At 48.6% G+C, this 23776-nt stretch overlaps 1 protein-coding gene across 4 annotated transcripts in view; it reads right to left on the bottom strand.

Annotated features, from left to right (window-relative positions):
- SPECC1 (sperm antigen with calponin homology and coiled-coil domains 1) overlaps nucleotides 1-23776 on the bottom strand; it is a 267975-nt gene that overhangs the window by 21973 nt on the left and 222226 nt on the right. For 2 of the 4 annotated variants that reach the window (XM_073797313.1, XM_073797316.1), the window contains 3 exons: nucleotides 21498-21614; nucleotides 12148-12207; nucleotides 4023-4108 (listed from right to left, as the gene is read on the bottom strand). In XM_073797313.1, coding sequence (XP_073653414.1) covers nucleotides 4023-4108; nucleotides 12148-12207; nucleotides 21498-21614 — 263 coding nt within the window. Of the gene's footprint in view, nucleotides 1-1013; nucleotides 4109-12147; nucleotides 12208-21497; nucleotides 21615-23776 lie in introns of those variants that run through there. The other 2 variants (XM_033847764.2, XM_073797315.1) reach the window with 2 other exon arrangements.

Raw genomic sequence — 23776 nt, 5'->3', positions numbered from 1 at the left:
GAGCTGAGTGCCCTGCGGCAGGAGGTGGTGGTGCTTGGCCGCTGGCCACAGACCCCTCGGGCAGCTCAGAGCCACTCGGGCTGAGTCACGAGACACCACCAGGAGCACGGGCTGCGGGTCAGCCCCACCGGGAGCAGACTCAGCATACGCGGGCTGTGCTTCGTCCAGAGAGGGGCCCAGGCCCACAGACCAGGAACCTCCCCGCTGGACCCCAAGCCACGGAGGGATGACTGGCAACGGCTGAGGCACTGGCCATCCACCAAACGTCCACGCGTCCGTGTGTGTGGGCGCGCACGCACGTATGCGGGCTGAGCCGCTGACACGGCTTTGGGTCATCACACGGGGAGCCTGGTATCTTCTGGGTGCAGCATCACGCGGCAACTGACGGCCCAGAGGAAGTGGCTGGCGGCCACCGTCCTGGCCCCGGGCCTGTCACACCCTCATCCCAGGCTGTGCTGTCCTGGGAAGACCGAGTCCCCCAGGAGGGAAAGGCCAGCGCGTGGGGCCTCCGTGGGAGGAGGTGGAGGTGGAGAGGCTTCTCCTCTGTCCTCTCCTGTGGGCAGGGCTGGTCCCCAAAGGCACCATGAAGGATGGCCTCCGAGTGGTGCCCGAAGACCACACGTCACCTGACGAATCGCTCGCTCAGCGTCCTGGTGTCAGCACACACCAGCATCCCCGGTCCGTTAAAGTTCGTGTTCACTCTGCCTCCGCGATCTCGGTATAACCTCTCCTGCCCCCCACCCTCAGTGGGCACGTCCAAGCAGCTCTGCAGCACCCCGTGCGGCCCTGGAGGGCGGGGCCCCCGGGGAACCGCGGTCACAGCAAGGGGCCGTGCAGGGGAGGGGGCCAAGGGGCATCAGGACCCAGTCCTTTCTGGTGACCCCCGGCAGTTGCAGTGGGGACCACGGCCCAGTGAGGAACAGGGACGCGAAGATGCCAGTTTGGAAACAGACTGAATGGAAGCCTGGCATTTTGAGAAAATAGTAACAATAAATGTCACTGGGACAAATTCATAGTCAGACAGAAACAAAATATATTTATTAGAAATATTACAGAGCCATACATCACACGCGTCCACGTTCACAGTTACACACGCCTCTGTTGCGTCCTGACAGCGCTGGGCACGGTCTGTGCTCTTGGCAGAAATGAGGCCACAAACGCACTGCTGCATTCCACTCATGCAGTCGAAGTTACTGAGCTACTCCGGACAGCACAGGTTTAGCCCAACTCTAACCTGGGTCGGAGAAGTGAAACCCGCAGTGATGCCAGGCACACGCGATATTAAAAATCCTCTATAAAAAGGTTGCTGGGTCCTGTCCTTTGCCGCACGTCACTCGTCAGCTCCTCTCAAATGGCCCTCGAGCTCTGGGCTGGGAAGAACTAGGGCTGGATTTGGCAAAGGGGCTTGTATCTGACGACCGAGACCTCTGTCCCCAGGCAGCGCGGTGCCTGTCCCCTCAGCGGGGACGTGGGGGGCGACTGGGAAAGCAGCCCGTGGGTCTGGGGACCGTGACGCCAGGTGTGAGCCGCTCAGGAGCCTCTGGGTGGAATCAACAAAAGCTATAAAACAACAGCTGGGTGAAGAAGGGAAACCAAAGGCCGTCTTGTTTCTGAAGTGAGGAGGGACAGAATGGGAGGTGGGTGAATTTGCCTGGTTGCCCAGACACCGCGCCCGGTGGGCAGGGCCCGTGCCACCATCAGCTGTGAAACAGCTCGACGCAAAGAACCACGGGCTTCTCTCCATGTCTTTAAAAATACAAAACACAACTCCTCCACCTTGGGGGGTCTTGCATTCTGCATCTATCTTGTGTATAAAAATAATACATTTTTTGGAAAAAGGATCTGCAGAACCACCAAATAATTTTAGGTGACGAAGTACTGGCTGAAGGAAGACGGGAAGTGACACGGATACTGTGACCTCTGAAAACCTCAGGACAGAAAACTGGGGACGATGTGGTTTGCTGACAGTAACCACCGTGTGTTCTCAAGTTTTCCACACTCACCTTGTGCTCTGAGCTCCCCAGTTAAAACCTGACCTACGCGGTGGCCCCCTGCCCCCCGCCCCGACCCTGCAGTGCTGACAGGCCTGAGCCGGCACCCCCGGGCCCAACGCCACCCTTGTCCCTGCGGGCAGGACACAGGTGCCCTGTGCCCTAAGGGTGCTCTTGCTGCAAAGCAGTCAGGCAACCTCTTTCCGTTAGAAAAACAAATTGCACGTGGCCTCCTCTCCTCTTTTTAGCCTAAAGGCGGCAGCAGCTCTAGCATGGGGGGAGGGGAAACAGCAACACCTCCACCGCAGAGGCTCCGTGCTGATTCTGAATCCCCCTCAGTGACCGCAGCGCCCAGGCCCCTCCAGGCGCGCTGAGGCATCAGCGGCCCCTCCCACACGGAGCCTCACGGTGACCCCAGGCTGCACACAACCAGCAACGTCCCAACCGCACTCCCGGGGAAGCAAGCAAGGCAGGGTCGGGGGAGGAGGAGACACCGGGAGTATCTTTCAGCGGTCCGCCCCTCAGGAAGGCAAGAGCTACACCTGTCCGGGTGGTACCTCCAGCTTCATGTGAAGACAAATCGTCACGGCCACCGTCACCAGAGTCTCTCCTTTCAGCACTTCTCGGGGACTTTGAAAATATACAGAACGCAACCCTGGTCCCCTTCCCAGTACTCTGACCCCACGCTGGGGCAGGTGAGGAGTGTGTGTTATCAACGAGCCCCCTGCAGAAGGACCCCAGCCAGCGGCCTCGGCAGCATGAGGTGGAGGGACGGGCGCCGTGTGGGACCCGGATGCCTCTTCCAAGGCGGCCGGGAGGGAGGGTCGAGCTCAGCCGCCCCCAGGACAGGGACCGATGGGGCCCCGGCTACGAACAAGGGCTCCTACCAGCCTGCAGGGAGTACTGCGCCAGCTGCCCTGGGCTCTGGGGCCGTGGGAAGGACCCTGGTCGACGGGCGCTGATGTAAGCAGCTGCGGGATCCCCCTGGGCCAGGGTGAACCTCATTTGCTACGTAATGTACATTTATTTGCCCAGGTGATTACCTGCACCTGCACCTCCCAGGCGGAGGGCAGCTCTGGAAAGGGCTCTGCTGCCGCTTAGGGTGACTGCAGGCTCTAGGGAAACTGAGTTGCCTCCTTCAGTTGTACCCCAGCCGGCTCTGCCTGCCCCCAGGGCCTCCTCTGCCGTGCAAATGTAGGCGGCCTGGGGAAGGGCTAAAACCACAGCCAGGGTTGAGATACTGTTTACATCGCCGTCTGCCCAGCATCCCAAGAAATACACGTCCTCCAGCTGTTTGTGCAAAAGCACGAGGACCCCGGCCGGCACAGGCCAGTGCCTTCTGTCTGAGCGACTTTGTCAGGTTCCGTGCGGGGCAAACGTGTGGGTGTGGATGGGGCGTGAATACGTGCAGGACACTCGGAGCAGATGACAGTCACGGAGGCTTCCCGTCCGCCGCCGCTGAGCACGGGGTCCTGGTGTGACTGCGTCCCAGACACACATCCTCCTGTCCTCCCAGGGACACCTAGCAAACTACCCAGGGGCTCCTTTACATCTCAAGTTTGATCTTCCACCCAAAGAATCAAATAAGGGACAGAAGACCTAAAGGTGGTGAAGTTCTTACTGAGGACGCAAGTCTTTTCCCCAGGACGCAGGGTGCTCATGTGTTTCAGGGTTTCTTGAGAGCAAACTTTCTCTTTTTGTGTTTTGTTGGGCATTTTTCTTTTGGAGGGGTCTGGGAGGTGTCAAGTGGAGAGTTTTTATAGAGGCAGAAGACAGCATCTGTAGTAGAGACGGTGGGGTTTGGAAGTGCTGTTTGTCGTGAGATTCAGGGCAGCTCCAGTGAACACACCGCTGGGCTCCCGCGGAGAAGGGGGGCCCAAGAGAGCGTGGCCCCCCCACTCCCGGGCCACGTGCGTCGGCGTTCAAGGTGGGCGTGGTGGACCTGGCTGTTTCTTGTGTGTGTGCTGGCCCTGGGCAAGCTGGGCGGTGGACGGAGCAGGGACGAGCAGCAAGCGCTGCCTCCAGACTTACGTCTCGAAGTACTTGTAGATCTGGGCCACGTACTGCATGACGCTCTGCCAGTCGGGCCGGTCTGTGTGCAGCATCTCACTGAGCTCCTGCGGGAGAGGGCAGAGGTCACAGGGGGCCACAAAGCCTTCCCATGCAGCCGGCAGGTACAGGCAACACCCAGCCGGTGCTAAAGGTGCTTAGTGAAAAGAAAAGCTTTTTCTTCCCGTTTGTTCAAGAGATGCTGTCCCTTTTAGGAAACATTAGACTTGACCTCCCGCCTCTCCCATCTTTTAACAACATGACAGTGAACATTAACAGAAGTTTTGAACTAAAAATAAGAATTGCCCTATGATCCAGCAATCCCACTCCCGGGCATATGTCTGGACAAAACCAGAATTCGGAAAGACCCATGCACCCCAATGTTCACTGCAGCACTGTTCACAACAGCCAAGACATGGACACAACCTAAATGTTCATCAACAGAGGAACGGACAAAGAGGATGCGGTACATATATATGATGGAAGACCACTTGGCCATAAAAAAGAATGAAATAATGCCACTGGTAGCAACATGGATGCAGCCAGAGATTACCATACTACATGAAGTGAGTCAGACAGAGAAAGACAAATACCATATGATATCACTTACATGTGAACCTAAAATATGACACAGGGCTTCCCTGGTGGTGCAGTGGTTGAGAATCTGCCTGCTAATGCAGGGGACACGGGTTCGAGCCCTGGTCTGGGAAGATCCCACATGCCGCGGAGCAACTAGGCCCGTGAGCCGTAACTACTGAGCCTGCGCGCCTGGAGCCTGTGCTCCGCAAGAAGAGAGGCCGCGATAGTGAGAGGCCCGCGCACTGCGATGACGAGTGGCCCCCGTTTGCCACAACTAGAGAAAGCCCTCGCACAGCAACGAAGACCCAACACAGCAAAAATAAATTAATTAATTAATAAACTCCTACCCCCAACATCTAAAATATGACACAAATGAATCTATATAGAAAATAGAAACGGACTCACAGACAGAGAACAGACTTGTGGTTGCCAAGGAGGAGGGGGTTGGGATCAGCAGATGCAAGCTATTATATATAGAATGGATATAAGGTCCTACTGTAGAGCACACGGAACCATATTCAATATCCTGTGATAAACCATCATGGAAAAGAATATGAAAAAGATGTACATATGTATATAACTGAATCACTTTGTTGTACAGCAGAAACTCACACATTGTAAATCAACTAGACTTCAATAAAACAAAAGTTTTGAAAAGAGTCACCGCGATTCCATTATTGTAAAAGGATTCCTACCTCTCCAAGCTACCTCTGAACGCACACCTGTGTCCCACACGCTCCGTCACTGTGTGCCCCGTGCTTTGACACTTTTCATACACCATTTCCCGCACAACTGTGCTGTGTTGTTTTAGCGGATGTGCACTGTCCTCTAGGTGCACGGCATGTGACCGTGGTCCCTCCTTCACCACAGACTTTGCAGCGAGCATCTCCTCTGTGCGGTACTGCTTCCTTCTGTCGGATTCGTGCCACAAAAGTCCTGACCTGATTGAAAGCTGTTTTACCAGAATGAAGGGTCACCATTCCATGTTTTATTGTCGTTTCCCCCTCATTTCGTTGGCAACGAGCAGGCAGAGGCAGAGGCCAGGAGTGGTGGCAGGTAGGACGGCCCTCCGTCCGTCTACTGCGTGGCCAGGCCTTCCTGAAATCCATGGTGCTGAACGTATTTAATCATTCACTTTGGGGCTGAACCTGGATTCTTCTGTGGTCACAGGAGAACACTAGGGAAGGTCCTGGCGTAAAGCCAGAAGCAGAGATGCAGTGGAAAAGCAGGCTGACCTTAGCACATCTGCTCCTGGGCGGGGTCAGAACTGGCTGAGGCCTGGAACCAGCCATTTAGCTTCTGTTTCAACATCTGAATATATCTTACTGACTTTGCTCCCTGGTTGTGCGAAGAAATCAGCACAGCATTGGTCACGGGAAAGGGTGGAAAAGAAATGTGTGGAACATTCCGCACAGATGTACCTAGAACAATTTGAAAAGGAAAACAAAGTGTTTTCCAGAGATGCTGGAGGGACGGCAAACCTCCCTCCAAGGGGGGCAAGGACGCGTCTTCCTGCTTAGAGAGGATTCGGAAGTCTGATCAATATTCACTGTTTTACTCAGAGTATCCGATAGGCCTGAACCTAACAATAATTAAATTTTAAAATATTTTGGTACATGGTTAAAGTGACATCTGAACGTGTTTGAAGAAATCATTTAGCACTCTTCAGGAGAAGAGAGGGTACGCCGCATCAATAAAAATCTGCTAGTGCATGACACTTGTTTGATTTAGTGGCTTAAAACCTTCCCCAAAAAGAAAACACCAGGCCCAGATGGCTTCACTGGTTAATTCTTCCAAACAGTTCAGGACAAAATAATACCAATTCTACACAATCTCTTCCAGGAAACAGAAGAGGAGGGAACACCTCCTCACTCATTCTGTGAAACCAGCGCCAATACTAATACCGAAATCAGACAAAGACATTACAAAAAAACAACTACCAGGTTCTCACTTGAACACAGACACAATAATCCTTAATAAATATTATCAATTGAATCATGATCAAGTGGGGTTCATCTCCGGAAAGCAAGGCTGCTTCAACATCCATGAATCAATCAATGTTATTTATACTAACAGACTAATAAGAAAAACCATATGGTCATATCAATAGATGCAGAAAAAGCATTATACAAAATTCAATAACTATTCATAATAAAGGTTCTCAAAATACCAGAAATAGAGGGTATTTCTTTTACCTAATAAAGAACATATACAAAACCCAAGGGCTGACATCATACTTAATAGTGAGAAACTGAGCACTTCCCCGCTAAGATCAGCAAAAAAGAACAAGGTGAGGATGCCTTCTCTCACCTCTCCTAGTCAGCACTGTACTGGAAGTTCTAGCCAGTGCATAAGGCAAGAAAGAGAAACAAAAGGCATACAGATTAGAAAGAACTAAACTGTCTTTATTTGCCGATGACATGACTGTCTATGCAGAAAACTCCAAAGAGTCTACCAGAAAAACCTCTTGGAACTAATACGCAAGTTTAGCCAAGTCTCAGGACACAAAATCAACAACTTTCCTACATGCCAGCAATGAACAACGGCATATGAAAAAAAAGAAAAAAAAAAACCCAACCATTTAAAATGGCACCCAAGAAAATCTACACGCAGAAAACTATAAAACACCACATGCAGAAAATTACAACATACTGATGAAAGAAATCAAGAAGCTCTAAATAAATGGAGAGATGTTCTAGGTTCATAGCTTGGAGATGGAGTATTGTTAAAATGGCGATTCCTCCCATCTGATCTACAGATACAATGCAACCCCAATCAAAATCCCAACAAGCTGTTTTTGGGGGTAGATAGCGACAAACTGATTCTAAAATTTACAAAGGCAAAGGTACCGGAATAGCCAAAACAATTCTGAAGAGAAGAATAAAGTTGGGAGACTTGATGTCACAATTTCTAAAGCTCTATTGATCAAGGCAGAGTGGTGCTGGTCAAGGGGCAGACACTTGGGGCATGTTATGTGTATTCTACCACAATAAAAATAATTGATAAAAAGAAAAATGATAGGGCTTCTTGTCCTCAGGGGTCTTGGTGGGGATGGAGATAAGCTCTATCATCAGAGAAATTACAATATCACACACACGTGCTCCACAGACTATGAATAAATTGTGCTTTCAGAGCCCAGGTGGGCATGGCTGCCCAGAGGCAGGGTCACGGAGGGGTGAGACGTGGGCTCTGGAGACAGCTGGGCTCCTTGACCCTTGTCTTTGCTACTCACTGGCCACGTGCCCTTTCATGGAACCGCACTGTCTCAGTGTCCCACCCACAAGGAGCATCTACGTCGCAGGGCTTTTGAGAGGGCCAATGACATGGAAAATGCCCGGCACAGAGTAAACATGCACACAGTAAGTGAATTAATTGTCTAAGTAGCCTCTATAAAGTTTATGCTACAGATCAGGCCCAGTTATGCCTAAGGAATCATTCTGATATCCCCGTAAAATCCTGAGTTGTAATGACCTCCCTTCCCAGGTGACCTGAGGACCTTAGGCTGTGTGAGGAGTGACCGTTCTGGTGGACACACCGGCTCACCCAGCAAGCAACACGCTCACAGACCGTATGACCTAGTGCGGGCGTGCCCACCTCAGCAGGTGCGGAGGGCACACATGCTGGCTGCTTTCACGGCAGTGCCAACAGTAGCACACGTATTCTCTCTCCTATTCTTCCTGTGAGGAGTTGTTCCACCTGGGATGTGGCGTGTTAAACTTCTATATTACACCGTGGCTGGGAAGGAATGCATTCTAAAATTTGGGGAACACTGTAGGGTTTTCACTTGTAAAAAATCTCATCCCTGCTAACAATGGTAAACCCAGAAACCTATATTTGCTAGAATATACACATATAAGGGAATTTTTTTCCTGACTAATCTAATAACAGAACTTGACCAAGGACTTGGGATTATTACTGCTGTCAGTTCTGATTGGGTGTATTTTTAAAATGTCATGTGTAACTAAATATGTTATTTTTCAATCCATCTCACGATACTGTAAAGCGAATTTAATAATGTAGGAAGCTTCTATATTTTTGATGGCATAAACAGGTTAAACTGCTCACAAACATTCCTAAATGGTTTTGAGATTCATCATGATGTTTGTCAGTAGTTCCTCAGAGACATCTCTACAAATGAAACTGCTGGCTCTGACTGTTAGTTCAACAAGATGATCTCATTTGCTCCCCAGCTTTCACTACAGTAGTACGTGAGATGAAAAAGAGGAAAAAATGTTAAATTTAAAAAGCAAATATTAACTGTAACACCACAAAGAAAACCGTATTCTGTGTATAATATCATCTTCTAACAAGTTCTCATGGTGTCTTTGATTCCTTATGTAAATTATCTGTGGTCACTTGTTAGCTGTTTAGTGTTTCAGAAGATAAATCAGGTTTCTGCTACGCCGTCTTGGCCAGACATTAAGTCCCCTCACTCCTTTTTAGATTCTCTAGACTTGTATTTACACAACAGGGACACCTGTTTCTTAAAGGTTCAGTGGAATTTGGGCTTACTGGGAATTTTTTGTTCGTGTGTGTGTGACTATATTTAAAACAATGAATTTCACTTGCTAAAGTTCTACTTCTTTCTAAGTTTTGGAGAAATATTTACATTTACTTTTTTTTTTTTTTTTGCAGTACGCGGGCCTCTCACTGTTGTGGCCTCTCCCGTTGCGGACTACAGGCTCTGGACGCGCAGGCTCAGCGGCCATGGCTCACAGGCCCAGCCGCTCTGCGGCATACGGGATCTTCCCGGACCGGGGCACGAACCCGTGTCCCCTGCATCGGCAAGCGGACTCTCAACCACTGCGCCACCAGGGAAGCCCTACATTTGCTATTTGAAGGAACGTATTTACATATTTTTTTTAGAAAACTGCCCATTCTGTTTCAAACACTTTGGCGTACACTGTCACGGTACTAAAATTCCTGATAGCTGTCCTTTCCCTTTGTCATTTCATCCTCTGAGGTTACACAAGTATGTCTCACTGTTAACTTCAACTGAGATTTTCCTAATCGCTAGTAAGATTGAACATCTTTTTAAATGTTTACTGGCCATTTGTGAGTTGTCTGTTCCAGACTTTGATAATTTTCTACTAGGTTTTTTTAAATTATTATTATTGGTTCGTAGAAATCATTTGTAGATTATACGTCTTTGCTTTTTTTGCAGTTATGTTATGATGTGTCTGGATGGATATTTTCTATTATTCATCCTGTTTGAGATTCATTAAGAATCTGTGGTCTTTCATCATTCTGGAAAAATTTCAGGCACCACTTCTTCAAATATTATCTCTCTTCACTTTTTCTTTCCTCTTCTTCTGGAATTCCCACTGGACGTGGGACTTGGACACGGTCTGACTTTATCTTCCATGCCTCTTAAGCTCTGTGACAGACACTATCAGATGTTCCCAACCTCTCTCTCCCTTGAAAGGCTTCCCACTAAATTTAGAGAATGAGAAATGTTATATGCTTACTTTCTCAAACTCCCTTGCAGCTGGTGTGGCCACATAACAGAGTACTACCAATGAGCTGGAGGGACACTGGGAAGGCTTTTGGTTTCCTTATCAAAGGGGGAAGATGTTAGGCACTTGCTCCTCTCCCTTCTCCCTCCTTCCTGCCCTGCAGACAGGAGTGATGTCTGGAGCTTGGTAGTCATGTTCAACCACAGAGAAACAAGTATGAGGGCAAAGAACCAACAGATTAAAGATGGTGGAGTGAAGAGAAGAGACACTCTGGGGTCCTTGATTACAACATTGAGCAGTGAACCATTCCTGAAACTAAAAAAAAAATATATATATATATACACACACACACACACACACATACACATATATATACATATATATATACACACACACACATATATATCTTTATGGTTGAAGCAACTGTTAGTTGGGTTTTCCATTTCTTGAAGTTGAAAAACCTATTAACTAATAAAACCCCTCTACTACATTTTCCATTTTTAAATGTCCCTGTTTTATGTTCTGGGTAATTTCCTTAGATCTAGTTTCCAATTCAGTAGTTCTCTCTTCTGCTGTATCCAATCAGTTTTCAGCCCAACTGGTAACTGGTATTTTTAATTCCAAATTTTAATTTCTACAAGTTTTACTTGATTCTTCTCCAAGTCTTTTTTTTTATAGTACTGTGTTCTTTCCTTATGATTTTAATATGTTTAAACGCAGTCTTTTGAGGTCTCTCTCTTCCTGTTTTATTATCTCAAGTTCTGGTAGGTGATCCTCTTGGTGGTGGTGCCTGCTGACTAGCTCAAGTAGATGGATTTCTTTTCTTTTTTAAAATTTTATTGGAGCACAGCTGATTTACAGTGTTGTGTTACTTTCAGGTGTACAGCAAAGTGATTCAGTTACACATATACATATATTCACTATTTTTCAGATTCTTTTCTCCCATAGGTTATCACAGAATCTTGAGTAGAGTTCCCTGTGCTATACAGTAGGTCCTTGTTGTCAAGTAGATCATTTTCTTGAGCGCTTTGTAATTCTGGATTATGAGCGTATTTTCAGCAGCCTCTGTGCTACGGGCCCAGGAGCCTCCTACAGCAGAGACAGTATAAACCGGGGAATGCTTGCAGTAGATATTATAAATTTGGACTCCAAACCTCATCTGGCCCAGTTTTCTTTCCTTACAGGAGGTTTTCCTTTTTTGGCCACCAAAAAATCCCAGGAGGAGACCAAGCTTCCTTATCACCTCCCTGGACTGGAAGGTGGAGATTTTTATTTCCCCGTCAGTAAGAGTAGCATTTGTGAGCCTTGGTTTTGTGCAGGGGTCTCAGGACTAATGCACTGTTTACAGGAGCTCAGGGCCTTGTCTCTTGCCCCTGCATGGGCAAGAACCACAGCCTATACCCATCAGATGCCCGCTCATTACGAGCTCCCTCCACTACCCCAGCCCCAACCCTGGGGGTGGCCAGAGTCCTAGCACATGCCTCAGGGCTCTGGTCTTCACGCCTCTTTTAATTTCCAGCATCTGGTTATTTCCCCGTCTTTCTTCAGAGATCAGCTATGTATTGATTTTTTTTTTTTTTTTTTTTTTTTTGCGGTACCCGGGCCTCTCACTGTTGTGGCCTCTCCCGTTGCGGAGCACAGGCTCCGGATGCGCAGGCTCAGCAGCCATGGCTCACGGGCCCAGCCACTTCGCAGCATGTGGGATCTTCCTGGACTGGGGCACGAACCTGTGTCCCCTGCATCGGCAGGTGGACTCTCAACCACTGCGCCACCAGGGAAGCCCTAATATTTTTAAAATTACATTTTATTCAGATTTCTAGGTGCCTTGAACAAGAGGGTTTTAATGATAATTCAGTCTAGAACTGAAATTTATCCACAGTGAAATCTTCACTGAAAACACTCTAAATCACATGTGGTCAGACCAACTGGATAATTTTCATTAGGAATCACGAGTAACATATCTTCAGCAGATGAATTTCACTGCTGTGTAAAAATTATTTAGTAGATGGTATAAAGTTCTTCCTCATATGATTAGAACAAAGTATCACAAGGACACGAAGGAGGATACTTACCAGGCTGGGTTTGATGCCTACACTTTCAGCTGCTTCAAATGCCAACAAGAGATTTCTTTTCTAGGTTAAAAAGACAAAGACAATGAAATTATCAACTAAAAATATATAGTTTTTGCTAGGAAAAAACACCAACTGACATTCCTATAAAGATTACCTACTGTTTATAAAACACTTAAGTTTTGAAGTCAAGTATGCCACCAATGATCATAGTTTACGGGGAAAAAAAGATTAACAGGTTACCGTTGTCACTAAAAATGACATTATTGATTGATTCCTGACCATCAAAGATACATTTTTGTTAATTCGGTTATTTATTTATTTTTTTGCTTTGTCAAGATTTATGACATACACATTACGTTGGGTATCAAGTTGTTTAATCATGGTGTTAGACCAAAAAAATTATCAAAGGAATATGTGCACATCGTTAAACACAGTCATATGAAAAACTGTTGCTTCCCTCAATCCTGGTCCTCGGGAGAAGACCTTTTTGTTTCTCTCTTTAATTCTGGTGATCTCCTCCATATCTCTGTAACTGCTCACACCACCATTGCTTGATTTCCGAAACAGAGGCATTGCCTTCTAACTTCTTCCCAAGATAAATGAGGACTTAGGTGCCTCTCTCCTCCCTGCATTATACTCACATAGCTCACGTTTGTGCCTGTGTTAGTTATGTCTGTGACTTGGACCATTTTCCTTAAACCTCCATTTCTCGTCCCATCAATTGCAGACAGCCGTTCCCGACTCCACTTTGGATGACAAGGAAGACGTCCCCTTGCCTTTCATCCACCTTGTCAAGTTTTAAACTGTTAAAAGCTGATAGAATTTGCTTCCTTTTCTTCAACCACACTTAAGTGTTCAGCACCCTCTTAACAGAACGACTCTGAAGGCTGAACACAGTAAGCGGTGTTTACACAGCAGCTGCGATCAGATTCCTCTCCCCAGTTCCACAGTCGTGATGCTGTGCCCCTCAAAACATTTCTTCCAGATGATTTTCTTCTTTGCAACTCGACCAATAGCTCAAATCCACACCACGTTTCAGTGTGCTGCAGACCTGGACCTTGACTGTCCTCAAGTCCGTTTGTTTTCAGTTCTGCTTGTTGGGATTTTTCTTGCTGGGAGAAGAACGGTGCCTCCTCTCATCTTCTGGTTTCTTATCTTTCTGACTGTGGCTTACAATCCATGATATTCTCTTTGTACCAAACTGACTTCCTGTTCTAATATGTCCTGTTCTCTCATTGCTCCCCTTTATTAGACCCCCAAGCTCTTAATCGTATCATTATTCTATGAAACCCTTCAGCCCTGGAGTCCTCCAGAACCTGTCGACTGACCAAAAAAAAAAGCACAACCTAAAAGTGGAGAATTATGTTTTATTTGGTGGACATACTGAGGACTTAAGCCTGGGAGACAGGCTCTCGGATAGCTCTGAAGGCATTGTTCTGAATAGGTCAGGGAGAAGCCAGAATACATAGGAATTTTGCAAAAACAAACCAGGTAGTTGAATATCAAAAGATTTCTGCTAATTAAAGAACAAAACAAACTTCTCAAGCTAGTGAGTTTAGCACTTTTCTATGCATGGGAAGATGCAAGAGTCTGGGCTCACTGAAATCGTTTCTCCGAAATGCACCTTAACTATCTAGGGCCCGTATCCTGCTTTTTTCCTCCATCCTGGATCCTCACAGGTTACATGGTCGGGGCGGGGGCAGTGGCTGAGGGCTTGATGGCCGCAACGTCCTTTGTTTACTGATATGGCAGGCGACACTTTTTGTCCACAAACCTCATGTCAGTTTTTGGATAAAACCCCTGCTCTTTTAAAAATTTTTTTTAATCTATCTATCTATCTATGGCTGTGCCCTGCATCTTGCGGGATATTAGTTCTCCGAGCAGGGATTGAACCCACACCCTCCGCAGTGAAAGCTCAGAGTCCTAACCACTGGACCGCTAGGGAATTCCCCTGAGAACCACATTCTACTAGAGCACGTTCTTAGTTTCCCTCTTAAAGAAAGGCTGTGGGAGAGATACATTTTCTGGATGCATTCATATACGAAATTTTCTCTTTTCTGCCATCTCACTTGGTTAATAATCTGGCTGGATACAGAACTCGAGGTTGAAAATAATTTCCCCTAGAACTTTAGAGGCTCCACATCACTTAGCCCTCGTTTGTTGTTCCTGTTTTGAGACCCTTTCTGGCTGTTCTCTGATGCTTCTTCACCTGGATGAACTTAAGAATCATTTGGTCACACCTCCTCCCGTAATTCATTTGAAGTCATTCAGATTATATGAAACTTTAATTAAATTGGTAAAGTAAGTCTAATTGAGAGACGAATGTTTCCCTATGTATTCACGTTTTCTGTTGCTCAGCAGAATTTTGTAATTTTATGCATTTAGATTTTCTACAGAATTTTATACATTTCCCCACTTCCCCTTTCCGTCCTTTCCGGCACATCTGGTGCCTAAAGATTAAGGGGTCCGCTGGATACCGAGGCAAACTCTCTGTACTAGGTACCAGGTCACGGGAAACACTAGAACACGGCAAAACACTTTTCTTCTGGTCTGTGGTCGGGGCCTTGGAAAGCCGTTGACCTGTGGTCGTCTTGCCCAAGCCGCCGGCCCCCTTCCTCCATATTAAAGGTAATTAATGGGGATGGACTGAGCGGAAACTTTAACACTGCTCTCCGTCCTGCTGAGAGGGGAGCTGTCCAGTGGCTTCTGGCTTCCTTTACTTTAGCCCCAGCCAGCAGCAGGAAGCTCCTACTCTGGTGCTAATGAGGCCTTTGTCCTTATCTTAAAGTCCTGTGGGTTCATTCTGGGGGAGGAAAGGGGTCTGTAAGCCAATGGTTTTTAGGCTCCCATTACTCCAGACATTAAGATACAAACATTCTTTTACGGTTTTTGGTATGCAATGCCCAACAGCTTTGTAAATGTTAACACAGTTTTCAGTTCCAGCAACAGCGTTTAAGGGCCCCTTTTCTCCCACCTTTACTTGCACAGAATGTTACGATTTTCAAAAGTCTCTGCCAAATGTGACAGGCTAAGAATAATATTTTGTTTTAATTTGTATTCTTTGATTACCAGTAAGGTCTAAGGAAAAGGCATTTCTAAACCTCAGGTTTTATACAGAACTCCCCCCCCCCCCCGCCCCCCAAGACCCTTTATCCTGATTCTAATGAAACTGCTAGTGTTTTCTAAGCAGAAATTGAACAAAGAAGAAATAGTCGAAAACTTGTCAGAAAACACTCTGAAATTGCATATGGTATGACATGGACCATTACAGGGAGAGGTGGTTTCCGGTGCATGAAAATGACTTTTATTGGTTTTGGTGGCAGCAGGACATTAGTGATGAAGCATCTTGATCCTAATTCTCTCATTAGAACACCGTCATGGCCACTGTGGGGAGGCCAGAGGGGAGACAGACGCAGAGTGTGTGCCTGGCCAGGACCTTCCAGCCCCTGGACAGTGGAAGCCCCCAGCCATGGGGACTCTGCTGCCAGCTGGCCCTGCAGTGGGGATCTCGCCTGAAACTGATGGGACTGAGGAGCCCCAGCCCAGAATTTCCCCCTCACATCAGTACTTCGTTTCAGACACCAACATAAAGACGGTCCATCCTACCACCTGAATCTGAGCACCTCAGCGGGAGTTTCACAGGAGGACAGAGGAATAGGCTTATTACTGAAAAAACACCAAACCTTCCACTGACTGTAACTCACATCCCGTGTTTGTAAATCTCTTTAACGTCTCAGGAGACATCCTTGTTAATGTTATCAGAAATTCCCTACCTAGTACCGATGTCACACTTCCACTGAGGAAGGAGGAACAGCTCATGACTTATGAACGTTCTGGGCTGTCGAGAGCTAGATCGTACAGTTTTTAAATTCTGATTTTAATGGGTTTTTACAAATATTACCGGCCTCTCTTGGTGCCCTTTTTGATGTATGTTGCTCAGCAAAAAACCTGAGAAGCGCCCAGCACTGAGAGCTCCCCAGATTCAGGCTCCGGGTGAGGGCTGGACTCCACGCGTCCTGATGACGTCAAAGCATACTTTTCGTTCAAATTAGCTCGTCCCCTTTGAAGCCCACCTTCAAATAGGCCCCTTCTAGGAAGGCTTCCCTGCCTGAATCCCTCTCTCCACCAGCAAGATACTCCCAGGCTGAGTCTCACACACATGCTCAGTTTTAAACTGTAATGATTTGATCTGCCTGTGCTGACACACTGTTTCTGAGAACCCCCATCAGTAACTCTGATAGATGTGAGTTTCTCTCCCCATCCTGAAGGCAAAGCTCCCCAAGGGCAGTGGCTAAACTGTCCCTCCACCCAGAGCGCCTCTACATGGGGGCATTTAGGAAGCAGGAGGCTGGCTGGTCCTTTGGGGAGGCTGTGAAGCTCCATGATCTTTTTTTTTTTTTGGCCACACTGTGTGACACGTGGGATCTTAGTTCCCTGACCAGGGATCGAATCCGCATCCGCTGAAGTGGAAGTGAGTAATCTTAACTGCTGGACCGCCAGGGAAGTCCCACCCCATGATCTTAAAATGAAAACTCTGGCCACCTGGAGCTGAGTTCTTCATCTCCTCACAGACCCGAAGCCTTCCACGGTCCGACGGCGGGCTCCCCAGTGACAGTGTTCTGGATTGGGGAGAAAAGAGGCAACCCCACGTGTAGGGACCACGGGCCCCTGGACCACAAGGACAAGAGAGTGACTGAGCCGTGATGCCTGGCTGTTCTGCAGGTTTCCAGATCCAGGCATCCGGCCGCGCATCGCGGAAATCATCGGCATCCGGGGAGACGCTGCAGTTTTCGTCATTGGGAAGCAATCACGATCCCAAGTGTGAAAACACACACGTTTAGGCCCATTATTTTCCAACACATCCGTACTGACTGGAGGGCAAAGCGCCCACGACTGCAGGCAAAAACGTCACACTCTGAGGATGTATCTGCATTAGGCATCGACCAGACCTCCCCATCGGCAGGAATGCCTACTCAACCGCAAGGAGCACCATTCTCCCGGCACCAGCGAGACACTCCCTAGAAGGCAACCTTCCTTCTTAGTCTTGCCAGGGGCCGTCATGACCCATGACCCGCAGCAGACCTGGATCATGTGAACCATTTAATGCACAGCCCTCTGTCTCAAAATCCTATGTAACTGTGCTTTGACCTCTAAAGGGTGGAACAGTTCTTGGAACTTCCTCAGAAGCTGTTCCCGGGTTATAATCCTCAACTTGGCTCCAAGAAAATTTTCTATCTCTTCGTTAGATCAGCTGATTAATTTTTTTGTCAGCAATGCCCGGGCTGCGTGGACCCCGGCACTCCACATGCCCCCGCTGGTCTCCTCCGTGGCGGTACCTTCTGTCCTTCCGTGGCGACACCCTCCTCTGTCCTGACAGGTGTGGAGTCCTCAAAGCTTGTTCCTTGGTCTTCTCCCTGTGCCTCTGTGAAGCTGTGATTTATAATAAGAAATGCACCTTTGCTCTGTCCTGGTTCCTGGCACAGAGCTCCTAAAACCTTTGTAATTTTCTACGTAGGAGCCACGGGGGCATCTTTTGTTACAATATTTGGTTTCTGTCCTCGGTTCCAGAAACAGCTTCAGAGCAATAAAGGTGAAACAGGTGTCTTTTGTTTTTTGGCTGCATTGGGTCTTCGTTGCTGCACGCGGCCTTTCTCTAGTAGCGGTGCGCGGGGGCTACTCTTCGTTGTGATGCGCGGGCTTCTCATTGCGGTGGCTTCTCTTGTTGCGGAGTACGGGCTCTAGGCACGCGGGCTTCAGTAGCTGTGGCTCGTGGGCTCAGCAGTTATGGCTCGTGGGCTCTAGAGCACAGGCTCAGTAGTTGTGGAGCACGGGCTTAGTTGCTCTGTGGCAGGTGGGATCTTCCCGGACCAGGGCTCAAACCTGTGTCCCCTGCATTGGCAGGCGGATTCTTAACCACTGTGCCATGAGGGAAGCCCGAAACAGGTGTCTTTTGTTACTCATAACAAACCCCTTCCAACAACACCAGCGTTTATGTTAACGAGGCAATTTTTTTTAAACCCCTGGATGACTGAAGGATGGGGCTGGTTGCCAGGGGAACCAACCACGGGATTAGAGGGTTGGAACCTTCTGTCCCACGCCCTGACCTGCAGGGGCGGGAGACGGGCTGGAGGTTGAATCAATCACCAAAGGACAATGATTTAATCAATCAGGCCTCTAATAATGAAGCCACCGCAAAAACCCGAAGGACGGGGTTCAGAAAGCTTCTGGGCGGGTGAACGCATCGATGTGTGGGAGGGTGGCACGCCCCGAACCCCAGGGCACAGAGGCTCCTGTGCTCGGGACCCTCCCGGACCTCGCTCTACGCATCTCCTCATCTGGCTGCTCATCCGGACCCTTTAATATCCTTTGTAACAAACCAGTAACCTCGTAAGTCAGCTGCTTCCCTGAGTTCTCTGAGCTGCTCTAGCAAATTAACTGAACCCGAGGAGGGGGTCCTGGGAACCTCTGATCTACAGCCGGTCGGCTGGAAACACAGGTGACAACCTGGACTTGTGACAGGTGTCTGAAGGGGGTGGGCAGTTGTGGAGGACTGAGCCCTTAACCTGTGGGACCTGACGCCGTCTGCAAGTGGACAGTGTCAGAACTGAGTTAAACTGCAGGACACACAGCAGGGGGTGCAGAATCACGTGGTGTGGGCCCCCCACAGCTGTTCACAGAGGTGTCAGAAGTGAGATGCTGAGAGCAGAAGAGCCACGGGGAGGGCCTTTCCTTAGTGCCTGGGGCCCAGGTGACCTCCACGCTCACGGCTTTAATACCACCTATACCTGCCCTGTTCAGGTTCATGTCACTCATGACATGTGGCTATTTAATTAGAAGTAATTAAAATTAAAAATTCAGTTTTCCAGTCACACGAGACACTTCCCATCAGCAGCCCATGTGGCGAGTGGCTACCGCACGGGACAGCATGCATGTATCACATTTCCATCATTTAAGCTCAATTAGACACAGCTGGTCCACTTCCTGGGGCCCCAAATCTCTATTTCCAGCTCTGACCTGCCCTCTGAACCCTGGGTTTGCTATCCAGTTGCCTCTGACATTGCTACCTGCATACTTCGCAGACATCTCAGATGTAACATGATTCAAAACGGACCATTTCCCCCCCAAAATGTTTAATAATCCTGTCCAGCCTGCTTTACAGATTACAAAGCATAAATTTTAATTTATGCCCTGAAACTTTAATACTTCTGTGATGGTTAATCTTACGTGTTGACTTTGCTAGGCCTTGGTACCTAGATATTTGACTAAAAATTATTCTAGGTATTTCTGTGACGGTATTTTTAAGACGAGATTAACATTTAAATGGGTGGGCTTTGAGGAAAGCAAACGACCTGCCATAATGTGGGTGGGCCTCACCCAATCAGTTGAAGGCCTGAATGGAAAAAAGGCTGATCTCCCACCAAGAAGAGGGAATTCTGCTGGCAGACGGCGTTTAGACTCCACCTGTAACACCAACACTTTGTGTCTCCAGATTGCCAGCCCGCCCTGCAAACCCTGGATTTGTCAGCCTCCACAACTGCATGGGCCAACTGCTTAAAATAAACATCTCTCTCCCTCTCTCTCTCTCTGTATGTGTGTATATATATGTGTGTTTACACACATACACACCCAAATCCTAGTAGTTCTGTTTCTCTGGAGAACGCTGACCGATACACACCTTAAACAATTAAATCACTTTGTTCAGTTATCATCGCCATCAGTGCCAGGACCATTTGGACTTTATTTACATCCTAGTGTGAGAAAGTCAAAACCAGAGCTTTCAAACATTTCTGTTCCTTCCCCCTCAGCAAACTGTCCTGCCAGCCAGACACCTGGGTCGCCTCCGACTTTCTCTTCTCCCCACAGCCACTTAGTCACCGTGTCCAGCTGGTTCCGCGTCTCAGATGTATCTCGAATCTTCCTCCGCCTTCCCACCCACGATGCTGCTACTGGCCTGCACTAACGGGTGAACAGGGAAGTGAGCTCTCACCACAATGCCTACAACCTCCCAACTGCAGCCTCTCTTTCATTCTTGTCCCCGTGACAGTTCACTTTTTCACAGAGAGATCTTTTCAGAACAGGAATCGTCGTCTGTCACTGTCCAATGCCGTCTGCCAGCTGTTGTGGAAGCCAGGCGGCATGGCAGGCCGCCTTCCCTGTCCCCTGCAACCCTGGCTGCAAGCACCGGGCGTCCCCTCGGCTGTGCTCCCTGGCTCTGGAAAGCTCCCCCGCTTTGTGTCACTGGTTCCTTCATGTCAGCTTTTCAGCTGGAATTCCGCCTCCTCGGAGACCTTCCCAGCCTTCCTGGTGGAAGGAAGTTAGGTCCCCTTGTTCACACTACAGCCCCGTGTTTCTCTCATGTTCTTCCACATTTTGTTTATTTACAGTGTTGCTTGTTACAGGTTTACTCACTTGTTTACTGAACGTCCACCTGCTGAGGACAAAAAACCTGTCTACGTGCTCACTGCTGCCCTTATTACTGTGACTGACGCCTGGCAAGAAATGCTTGTTGAATGAATGAGCACAGGGCCCGGGACAGCGTTTCCCAAAGTACACTCTGTGGAATGTGATTTTTAGGATATTCTAGGTCAGGATTTGGCAAACCACAGCCTGCAGGCCAATCCTGGCCCTCAGCTCGTTTTTGTAAATAAAGTTTTATTGGAACACAGCACGCCCATTTGTTTACAAACATCTGTGGCCGCTTGGGAGCCACAGTGGTAGAGCTGAGTAGCTGTGACAGAGAACACAGATCCACAAAGCCTACCACTGGCCCCCAACAGGAGAAGTCCGCTGATTCCTGTTACGGGTGATTATATTAAAAGTTAAAAAGGTTCTGTGGCTCTGATACAGGTTGGGCTAAACAGAGTCACACAGGTTTCTTTAACAAAGGACTTCTTGAAGTCTTTACGAGTGCTGTGAATCTCCAAAAGTGTGATCAAATATGCAGCTTCCCAAGCTTATTTGAGCAGGGAACTCTTTTTAGTGGTGCTTTCTGGTTCTTTGGATTTTGAAAGATTTTGAAAATGCTGGCCAAGGTCTTAAAATCATGAAGGTGAGAGTCCATCAGGGCTTTCTTTGAAAACCGGGTGACGGGAACTTCTCAGCAGCCACAGTCAACTGGGCTCCACTGTGTTTTTCTAGGTAACAAAGGAAACTGAGAACATTTGCCAGGGGCGGGGTTCTGCAGTGTAGACCTGTCCTCCGTAGTTATCTGTGCTGGAATCAATACCCCAATTACCACCTCAAGTCCACAAACCTCACCCCGGTCGGGATGTACTGAAAGTATGAGGAGTTCACCTTGTGTGTTCTGGAGGGTAACAGGGGTGACCAGGGAGGGGTGGGGGGGGACTTACCTTCTCCTGACTGTTCAGCTCCTGGTATGGGATGTGAGCAGGCAGGTAGGTGTGCAGGAGAGCACACAAGGCCAAGCCATCACTCCAGCTGCTGCTGAAATTGGTGATATCGATGTTCTGTGGGGGAAAAGCAGCATTTATCACCAAACCGTGCCAAGTCACAGACTATGAACGGGACCGTGCTGGGATCCATGTGCGTATCCACCTCTGGGTTTGCAGTAAGACAAGATCAGACACTACCCAATCTGCTGGCAGTACCTTTAATTTTGGTACCAGGAATGGTGGCCTGGTGTTGCCCAAATCCATTCACAGAAAAGCACAAGGGACTTCTCTGACGGTCCAGTGGTTAAGATTCCATGCTTCCACCACAGGGGTAATGGGGAACTAAGATCCTGCAAGCTATGCAGCATGGCCAAAAAAAAAAAAAAAAAAAAGGCACGAGAAAAGCCTTTGGAGCTCAAAACAGTAGGGAACTTCTTTTTTTTATTATTAATTTTTATTGGAGTATAGTTACTTTACAATATTGTGTCAGTTTCTGATGTGCAGCAAAGTGAATCAGTTATATATATACATATATCCATTTTTTTTAAAGATTTCCTTCCCATTTAGGTCACCAGAGAGCACTGAGTAGAGTTTCCTGTGCTATACAGTAGGTTCTCATTAGTTATCTATTTTATACATAGTAGTGTATACGTCTCAATCTCAATCTCCCAGTTCACCCCGTCCCACCTTCCCCTCTTGGTAACCATAAGTTTCTTCTCTACATCTCAAAACAGCAGGGAACTTCTGCCCACCCTCTGGTATGTCAAAGGCTCTGACATCTTACTCTCAAATTAACCTACCTAGTCAGCTTTGCACATCCCAGCACCTCCCAGCCTTATGTGGCCAAAGAAGAATCATCACCATCACCACCACCATCACCAACATCACCATCACCACCACCATCACCATCACCATCACCAACATCACCACCACCACCATCATCACCACCACCACCACCATCATCACCATCATCACCATCACCACCATCATCACCATCACCACCACCACCACCACCATCACCAACATCATCACCATCACCACCATCATCACCATCACCACCACCACCACCACCATCATCACCAACATCATCACCATCACCAACACCACCATCACCACCATCACCATCACCATCACCATCATTACCTATGACCCCAATTAACAACAGGGAGACCAAGACTAAACAAAAGACCTTAAAAACCCACATGGCTTATTCCTGCCACTACCCTCTTCTCCCTACAACTTGGGGGCATCTCAGGGGGGGGAGAAAGGAGCTCCTCCTTCAGGACAGGCGGGGGCCCCAGGAGCTGCCTGGCAAACAGTGATAAGGAAGCCAACATCCAACTTGACAGGCAGCCCACGGAGATGACAGTTCCCAGGCAGGACCCCTGGTAGCTTCGGGCTACCTCCACCTCTTAGACCCTCACACCCATCTGCCTTTCTCCCTGACCGAGCTCATCCTAACAGGGCTGGTTTTCTTCCCAAGTTCACAGGCTCATCCCGAATGAAATGCCAGGTTCCCACGCCCACCGACCCCTCACCGCTTAGGCTGATCTACACAGTGGCTGCCTGACTGTGTTGAAACAGCCTGGGAGAGGCCGTGCAAGCGCCTGCAGGAGGGCACACCCCAGGGGGCCCCGAGTGCAGGCCTGTCCTGGGTGCTTTCGGTGGAGGAGGTAGTGTTGCCGCCACACATGCAGCTTTACCTGAACCAGGACACGCCAGGGACCCAGGGCCCACATCTGGCCTCTCTAACAAGTCTTTTCCCGCCTCCAACTGCAGTCCAGGGTGGTCCCGGGACCCCAGGACGCCCCTCGGGAGCACCGCCTTCAGCTGTGTGTCCTGCTCCGGGTCTGGTCTGCAAGCACACTCCCACTCCCCGCGAAGGGACGTGGCCCAGAGCACAACCAAACACACAAGCTGCCAGGTACCAGTGTGACATAAACGTCTGCGAATCCCCCGCTGGGAGGGGCCCGTCTGTTCTCAGGCTGGACCCAAAGCCGGGATCCCTGACAAGTGGCTCATCTGCATCTTTGGCTTCAAAAGCCTCCTGGGGACTTTGGAGCTACCTGATGCGGGGGCTGGGGGCTGCTCTAGACATGGGAAGTGCTTTGACTTTATACCTTCTGAAGAGGGAAGAGCTGGGCGGGGCCACGGTCCATCCAGTTCACTCCCAGCTTTCAAAGCAGACACTGGGCCATCAGACCCTGGGAAGGGGAAGCCAGGCTGGGCCAGGCCAG

The sequence above is a fragment of the Tursiops truncatus genome, chromosome 20 (genome assembly GCF_011762595.2).
Source record: "Tursiops truncatus isolate mTurTru1 chromosome 20, mTurTru1.mat.Y, whole genome shotgun sequence".
Taxonomy (NCBI): domain Eukaryota; kingdom Metazoa; phylum Chordata; class Mammalia; order Artiodactyla; family Delphinidae; genus Tursiops; species Tursiops truncatus.
The sequence above is the reverse complement of the archived record's forward strand: the minus strand, read 5'-3'. Positions and strand labels throughout refer to the sequence as shown.